We start from the raw sequence: 9,100 nt of genomic DNA, 5'->3' as shown, positions 1-9,100 counted from the left end.
ACAAGATGACCAATCCGTGTATTGTACTCTATGTGCGAAACGCAAGCTGAGCTGTCTGTATCAAGAGCCAAAAGAGTCCAATAATACGACTATAGCCAAATCCAAAAGCAACACACGGATTTTCTCAGAGATAGCACCTACCCAAGCGGACTAAGCAAGGGTGACACCATCTATCAACTTTATAGATTATAATAATATACCCCACTGGGCTTTTTATGTTTCTCAATGGGCTCACCGAAAAAAATCAAAAGCCCGACGGGCCTACCGAGAAACAGTAAAAGCCCGGCAAGGTTTACCTGAACTCCAAGTCAATTACCAAGAACGTTAATACAACATTATTAACATTGATTTCAAGCGCCATTGTCAAGAGTTAATAACTTATTGACACATTTGTAATTACGTCAATAAAATCCCTGGTGGGGGGGGGGGTCAGGGAAGGGCAACTTAGTGTGGTTGGGTGGGTTAGTGTAACATAGTGTGTGTGTATATATGTGTGGCTTGTGTAAGAGTCTACGTGTCTCAATGTGTGTGTGTGTGGGGGAGGGGGGTTGGGGGGGACCTTAGTTTGGTTGGGTGGGTGAGTGTTTGTGTGTGTGAATGTGTAAGAGCGTGTAGCCAATGTGTGTTATGTGTAAGTGGTACTGCATGTAAAGAGGGATGCCAAATGTGTGTGGTGTCTCCCGATTGTGACCTATTGTCTTGGCCAGTTAAATGCTTCCAATAGTTGAGGACTAACCCTAGCAGGCTGCAGCTAGCTCAAAGTCTTGTTTAGCCTCAAATCCTTCGAAACATTCTAGAGATCATACTCTGCTTCGGCCTTGTCGGTTTCTTCCTTCCTTCATCTCCGTGCAGTGACACCATATCCTTATGATTCTTATGCACCCTTGCCGCAGCTTCGTGCGATAGACTCTGAACTTTCTGGTGCATCCTCTCTATGTCCCCCACACACGCTCAGAATTGTGGGCTGTTGTATACATCCTCCAAATCCATCCAACATTCAGCACCCTGCTTCAACGATTTTGCCGACATACTTCAGCTACTTGGGTTTTTCCCTTATCCTTGCTAGCAGCCTTACTCCACTCCACATCTGCTGCTATCCGCACTTGTAGCCTTCCTTTGGGTCTGCTTAGCACTTTTACTACTGGCTCTTCCCGCCATGCCTAGGGCTTCCTGCACCATCCTAGTGGCCTCTACCTGAACTTTAGTCTGGTCTTCCCATGAGACCGAGTTCCTTTTCTCATCTGATATCTTCCCTGAAACAACCATCTTTTGTGGCCTCATCGCTGCCAATCACTTGTGGCTTTTCTTCTTTCAACTTTGTGCGAGCTACACCATATTCACCATCAGCGAGGCTGATGACTTCTCCAGACTCGCCCAGCTACCCTTGATTAACTCCTACTTATGCTTCAAGAAGATCGAACAATTGCTTTTCCTATGACCTGGACACCTGTAGTAGTAACATACATCTCTGTCCGATGGGCTATGGGCTATATCTTCGTGTGCCCTGACCTCTTCCATATCACGGTCTCTGTGGAGCGCATGATCATCGCTTGCTACCACCTGATTCACTACAGGGGCTCTGTTCTTTCCACTGTATATCTATAGTTTTGTGTTGTGTGACTCCATGCCAGATAGATTTGGCAGGTTGGCTCGACCTGTGCACTCTTTCTTGAGGTGTGCCCTTCGTGCTTGCATCGTCTGTAGTACACTCTTTCTCAGAATTTGGAACCATTCGGACTCCTATTGGATATGGCGACAAGGTCTCTCATCTCACGGATTCGCACCTTGCCTTCTGCACTCACCATTCCCTTCTTACCCGTTGTTCTTTTCCAGGGTTTCTAATTTAGACACCTCTTTTGAGTTGTCTACGTTAGATCAATATTGTCTTCTTCTTCTTGGCCTTGTCAGCCTTGTACAACTTTTCCCTCTTGGTTGCTTATTCCCATTCAACCAAATTCAAGATCTTCATATTGATAATGGCAACTGTGACTACTTTGGATGCAGTCCCTTGATAAACCATCTTCTGCTTCGGATTCAGTCCCTTAAGAATTATTCTCCCATTGATTCTTTGGAGGGCCTGTTCACTTCATCCAGTCTTATTCTAAGGGATTTAAGATATCACTTCAAGATAACTTGGATATTTACACCATTTGTCACATATGCTACATGTTGGACTGCCCGTATGCAAACACACACAGACAAAAAAATATCTCACACAAACAAACATCTATGGAGCAATTTCCTTTACATGTTCTATAATGACACAATTTTCTAATCAAAAATAGCGTTAAAGATCTTAAATTATCTTCCACATCTTCACATGAAAGGATGTTTGGAAGAAAGAGAGAATGCTTGGAAACAAGAAGGCTTGACTAGCCAATCCACAAAAGGTGGAGAGCTTAAGAATGTGTCCTTGGATCTACAATAAGGTGCAGATGTTCTCTGAAAAGAATCAAGCCAAACTAACATCAAGGCAATAGAAATATCAAGGCTCGACCTCAAGTGCCTATAATGCAACGTGTTGCACATCCTAATGGTGGTTACTAATTTCATTTTTCTTTCTTTTGATGCAGGGTCTGAACTGTTTAAACACAAAAATAGATTTATTGATATGCAATCCATGATAATAGACAACAAGGCAAATTACCTTCAGTTCTCTATATGAATATTGAGTTAAGTCTAGATTGGGTAACAGGTGCGCTTGCACTGAAACATATAATCGTAGGAAAGCCTGCCTGTCAACATAAATTTGTCACTATGTCAACATTTAAACACCACAAGCTCCAAAATGTATGGGGGCCCAATTTTTCTTCTTCTCTACTCCTACAGTGCTTTTAAAGTTTTATGGCAACATGATTGAGATCTCCAAGTCTTTTGGTTTAGAATTTTCTTTTAGTATGATTTAATTTACTTGATAGAAACCTCAATTTTTTTTCACACCTGGAAAACATTTAATACATATGAAAGTTGACAAAACGTTTCATGTCTCAAACGACATGTTTCATGGGAGCTTTGAAACAAAAGTTGATGGAATTAGAGTTAGGGTTTACCCAAGTACACCTAAGTTAAGGTGGATGGAAGATAAGAAAGACAATGCTCAAAGTGTTGCATGACTCAAATGATAATATGATTTGAAGCTTCATCAAGTATAATGCTTTTATAGCCTTAGAGGCTCATCTGAATGACATCATTGCTGATGTCAAACACGTATAATATCTAGACATTTATTCTAACCTCTCTTAAGAGTGGGTTCACACACACTAACTCACCTACACACATAAGCGAGTGTTTACGCACATACAAGAACAATAACCCTTTTAGGGACTGTTCTCTCACACACACAATTTGATGTAGGATGCTCAATTTTGAAAAGCCCAAAATTTTGGAATTCTTGAAGCCTTAATTTGATATTTGATATAGAGAAATCAATTTTTGTAAAAACCCCAAATTTCAGAAAATGAAGAAGTTTTAATTTGATGAATTTTCCTAAATTTTGAAAAAATCCAGAAATTTTATGATTGCAATTTTGCCAATCTTGCCTCAATTTTTGAAAATCACCCACAATATTGTAGTTGAAACAAGAGTTAGGGGTTATCAAAATATCACCTTATTTTGATAACCCCTAACTCTTGTTGGTGTGATAGCCTGGAGGTACACCTGCTGATGGGAGGTGACTAATGTGCTGAGAGTTGAACATGGAGTAGGTGACCTAGGCGGTGAGTCGTGACTCCAGACAAGGCGAGAGTAGCACAAACTAGGCGGAGAAAATGGCGACCAGAGACGCAGGCAGCACTAATAGATGTGCAGGCTGGTGGCGATGGTGGCAATCATGGATGGCAGCTAGTGATGCAGTCGTGGAGCGGAACAACGACTGGAGCAAGGTAGCTGAAGGTACCGCAGCTGAGATTCGATGGGCAATGGCGGTTGTCACAAGGACGAAAATGCCTAAGCTAAGGTGGATGAAAGATATCCATGCTGTGAGTGTAGAGAGAGCAAGAGAGATCTAGAGAGAGAAAGGCAATGCTCAAAGTGTTGCATGACTCAACGATGATTAGATTGATGTGATTAAAAGCTTCACCAGGTACAATGCTTTTAGAGCCTTGGAGGCACATCTGAATGACATAATTACTTTTATCAAACACGTATAATATCTAGATATTTATTCTAACCACTCTAAGAGTGGGTTCACACACACTTGCTCACCTACACACATAAGTTAGTGTTTACACACACATACAAGAACAATAACCCTTTTAGGGGCTGTTCACACACATACACACACAAACAAGGATTCATATACACAAGGTGAACATACACACGATGCTCCGAATCCCAACAATAGTAACAATAAGAACCATAGTTACGGGAAACTACAACGGAAATAGAGAAAAAAACAAAAGGAAAATGCAACCAACATGGGGCCAGAAATCAGAAAACTCTAAGTCACAAAGCGAGGTACAAGTTGGGGAGCTGAGAGCGTTCTACACAAAAACCTTATATATCATGTGCCTTGAGAGAGTATTACACTACCCCTTACCCGCCGTGAATTTTGGCCCTATAAAGTGGGTCCCTTTCTTTACAAAATTAGCAGTTTTTTTCACAATTATATCAAAATACCCTTTATGTACATGCCTAGGGAAAAAACTTACTGAATTGAGCTCACGCGATACCTTTTTTAAGTTTAAATTGGGGAGAAAAAATGGAAAAGAGAGACGAGAGGGAAAGGGAATGGAGTTGAGACGAAATTGAAGAGGGAAGGAAGAGAGAGGAGAAGAAAGGTGTTGCGTGAGATGTAACTATTTGGCCTTCCCTAGCTCTATTCACATGATGGAACCCTTGCCCGAACATTGAATTGGTGGAAGAAGGCATGGGGACAGGGACCATAAGGTTTGCACATGGAAGAGCACCAGTTTTGGTCAAAAAGCAAAGAAAAGCAAAAGTCAAACTAAGGTGACTACGAGCCAAGACCATCACTGGCAAGAGGAGATTGAGCAAGACCAAAATGCAAAAAGTTGCTTTTTCAAAAAGTAGCTTTGGGGCCAAAAGGCAGCAAGGCCCTAAAGCTGGAAAAGCAAAGCACAAAAGAACTTTGGAAAAGCTTGCCATATTTGAATAATATTTTATTGTAAAAAGTAAAAAGAGGAAAGCAAAAGCATGGATAGCGTTTTGGCAAAAAGCAAGACCCCTCCCACCATAGGTATAAAACAAGCATGAACCTCTCTCTTGATCATTGGCAAAAGCGTGGAGCTCATCATCGCCATCATCATCTAAGTGAGAGTTCTCCATCATTGCCCGAGCATCAAAGTCTATGGTTGTAGGTTCACATTCATTAAAGTTTGGGAGGACAAACTTATAATTTATAAGAGTGTTCACATCTGGCTGGACTATTTTAATGAACCGAGACCAATTCTCAGGTTTGGGCACCCGAGCACTAGACCAAAACAGGGTTGTTTCCGTACGGCATACCACAGCTTATCATACGGAATACCGTACAATATGATACCGTACGTACTTGTACGGATTCGTGCGGATTTTTTCAGGAAAAAAAAATCACTTTTTTTTTTCAAAAATATTTTTTTCCCAAAAAAGAAAAAAAAATTGGGGAGGTAATGGTCTTTTTTTTGCTTATCTATGGCTGTTTTAGCTTCCTCTATACTATGATGCTTCCCTCCTTTCTAAAATACTCCATATCTGGACTTGGAAATACCTAAGTTTATGAGTATTTTTGTAAAACATCGTATTTTATCGTACGATAAGAAAAAAATTTATATTGTACCATATTTTCCCGTACGGTATCGTACCTGACAACTATGGAAAAAAAGCCCACGAATTGCTAAAAGAGACCAAGGAGTTATTTTGACATCCACGAATTGCTTTTTTGGGTGCTTGGGGTGTGGAGCAAGCTAAGGGAGCTACTCAACTGCTTCTCTAGGGAACATAGGGCTGTTGGACAAGAAAGAGACCTTTGTGGCTGGCCAACTCCATCTATTGCTGCCAGACAGTTAGCCGACTCATGGAACAGTGAATATGTGGCTGGTCAGCTGTTGAAACATCAGCTCTACAGGGCTGGCCGACAACGTTTCCTCTTTTCTTTAGTGCTGGCCAGGATGTATGCAGGCTATAGGGACTAGACGAGTTGCATAAATGCTGCTTAGGGCTGGTCGACTTCCTCTATAGCTTCTCTTTTATCTGGCTGTGCAGAATTACAGAAAATCTCAGCCATACTTCATGGGTTTCTTTGAGATGGAACAGATACAGGTTGTTCCAGGCTTCAACATGGCTTCATGGGATGCAAAACGATTGATCTAAGTGATGTTTTGGGCCTGTTTGGAGCTACTGAATTGCACAATTGTGTGGACAGCCGTGAAACTAACGAACAGTTGTTGACTGTTAAGCCTAGGTTGGTGACCAGGGGCTTGGTTTCACGGGACAGTAGTTGGTGACTGCTTTGGCCTTGGTTGGTGACCGAGGGTTGGCTTTATCTGGACAGCAGTCGGTGACTGCTTTGGCCTTGGTTGGTAACCGAGGATTTGTTTTCTCTTTTGGACAATTGGTGACTACCTTGCTCTGGTTGCTGACCAAGAGCTTGTATTGTTTTGTTTTTCACAGATTTCGATAAATCTGGTGCTGGCCGAGGAGTGGAACGTCCGAGCACCTGCATCTTGTACAAGAGAACACTCTGTTGGTAATAAAGATACCTCAGGGGAGGGGCTGGCCCAACTTCAGCCTCTAGTGCTATATCATGTGCAAGATTATCTTATGTGGTTTCAAAATGCATATGTATATGATGTATGTGACAGATGTATTGATTCATACTCATGTTGTGATGGATGTTGAATGTATTCTCTGATTTGGGTCACTGGTTTTCTGTATTACACGTACCCGCCTACGACAAAACATCTTTAAATTCTTCTAATAAATTGTTTAAAGAAGAATTAACTACTTCACAAATACTTGAATCAAGCTTTTCACAATGATTTTTAAATTGAGACGTGGCATGACAGAAAAACATTTCTTCTATTTCATTATCTTGATGAAGCTTTTGGAGCTCAATATTACATATCAAAGGAGAAGATGATACATTGTGCTCTCCTTGCAATGTAATAAATTTTCCTTTATGCTCAAATGTTAGTGTATTATGCAAATAGCTTCTCGAAAGTGTTTCCCCCAATGAAAATAACCATTCTCTTCCAAGAATTACATCTACAATTGATAGGTGCATCACTTGAAAATCCAAAAGTGCTTCATACTCTTGAATTTTTATCCCAACTTGGTTTACCAAAGTATCCCACTCATCTTTATCATAGCCATTGGCTAATGATACTATATACTTATAAGAACTTAGGACTTGAGGTAACTTAAGTTTCTTAACCGAGTTGTAATATAAAAAGTTGTGTGTGGCCGCGTATCATCTATGAGGATTCCAACTTTTTTATCTTTAATATTTCCATGCACTCCAACCAAATCATGTGGTCCAAATGATGGTTCCCACATAGATTTTGCCACCGTATAACAATGCTTTTCATCAGAATGACAAACCTCGACTGATTTATATTTAGGAGAATCTTTAAGCATTAACACTTCAATAGAGTGCACTGATTTTCCTTTGGGTTTATCATTACCATTCCCAGTAAGTTCTTGTCCTTGGGACTTAGGACAATGCTTTTTATCATGTCCCAGCTCAAGACAAGAGAAACAAAGTTTTTCTTTAACCACTCTCTCAAAATCTTGCTTTTTTAGAAACTAACTAGGATTGGATTTTGAAGGTTCTTCCTTTTTAAAGAAAAAACCCTTTCTTTTTTGAGAGCCAAATATTTCTCCATGAGGCTTATATGAAAAATTCTTATCTTTTTCTTTACGATTACCATTACCCATGGTATCATTTAAATATATATATATATATATATATATATATATATATATATGTTATAGCCTCATCTAAGTTTTTTGAATCTTTGGAGCGAATTTCCTTCTTGTACTCCCTTTTCAGGGCCCTAATGAAGTCTCTTACTTCTTGAAAATTGTCTATTCCCTTAAGTTTTAAGATAATTTCTCTATAGCAAGCTATATATTGAGTGAGATTTAAATTCTTTTGTTCCATAGAATAATTATCCCACTCTTCCCAATTTCGGTCTTCTTCATTTTTAAGAAGATATTCCTTTAAGAATAATTCCTTGAATGAATCCCAAAAATCAGATACTTGTCTAGCTTCCGCTAAACTCATCCACCACTTATAAGCTTTGCCTTGTAAGGATAAGCTAGCTTCAATGGGGTGGTTATGATCAAGCAAATTTCTTAAAAGATGCAAATCTTGCTATTTTTGTAGAAAAATATGGACCGCATCTTTATTTCTCTCTTTCTTTTCTTCGCTAAAAGTGGGTGCCTTTAAATCTTTGAATACCATACCCTGGTCTCTAGTTTTGGGACCTTCAATTATGATTTCATTCAACTCTTTTTCTAGAGTTTTTTCCCTTCCCTCACCAATATTTTTAGATATTTCTTTTATTTCCAATCCTTCCCCTCCCATCAAGGAACTAAGAAGACCCATCATTTTCTCAAGTTTATTTTCTATATTAGAAATTTTTTCTCTCATTTCCTTCATTTCTATATCCTCGTAATCATTAAGGCCTAAATCTTGTATATCTATTTTATTAGATTTTGTAATATCCTCTTCCATGTTCACATGCACTATGTAGTGTTCTCTTGTCCTACGTGCTCTCTTGCAAATTGTTGCTACAAATCTACTCCGATAACCATATTGTTTGCAATACTGTATTTATATGCATTGGTATAGAAATCTAGTCGGAAATGCCCAATGCAACAAAAGCAAAAGAAAGCAACAGAACGTCACAGGCATACATTAGAGTTTGCATTGGGTGACTGGGTTCTTTTGCGATTTGAGAAAGCCAGGCTTAAAAAGATGAAGGGTAAAGAGCGCTTATTCCCTAAGTTGAGCATGCCCTACTATGGATCTTTTCAGGTATTGGAAAAGATCGGTGAGGTAGCCTATCGTTTGAAGCTACTAGATCACTGGAGGATTCACAATGCATTCCATGTGAGTCTTCTTAGACCTTTCCGAGGGGATGTGCCTGAGGATGTA

General features: G+C 39.7%; 1 protein-coding gene across 4 annotated transcripts in view; it reads right to left on the bottom strand.

Moving 5' to 3' along the window:
* Positions 1-324: 324 nt before the first annotated feature.
* Positions 325-9,100, bottom strand: part of LOC147624230 (tRNA-specific adenosine deaminase TAD1-like) — a 118,320-nt gene continuing 109,544 nt past the window's right edge. For 3 of the 4 annotated variants that reach the window (XM_086819177.1, XM_086819179.1, XM_086819180.1), the window contains 2 exons: positions 2,648-2,735; positions 325-2,442 (listed from right to left, as the gene is read on the bottom strand). In XM_086819177.1, coding sequence (XP_086675303.1) covers positions 2,317-2,442; positions 2,648-2,735 — 214 coding nt within the window. In that variant the 3' untranslated portion in view covers positions 325-2,316. Of the gene's footprint in view, positions 2,463-2,647; positions 2,736-9,100 lie in introns of all 4 variants that reach the window. The other variant, XM_086819178.1, reaches the window with a different exon arrangement.

The sequence above is a fragment of the Cibotium barometz genome, chromosome 25, assembly GCF_041138505.1.
Source record: "Cibotium barometz isolate CiBa-2024 chromosome 25, ASM4113850v1, whole genome shotgun sequence".
Taxonomy (NCBI): domain Eukaryota; kingdom Viridiplantae; phylum Streptophyta; class Polypodiopsida; order Cyatheales; family Cibotiaceae; genus Cibotium; species Cibotium barometz.
This window is presented reverse-complemented; position numbering and strand designations above follow the sequence as displayed.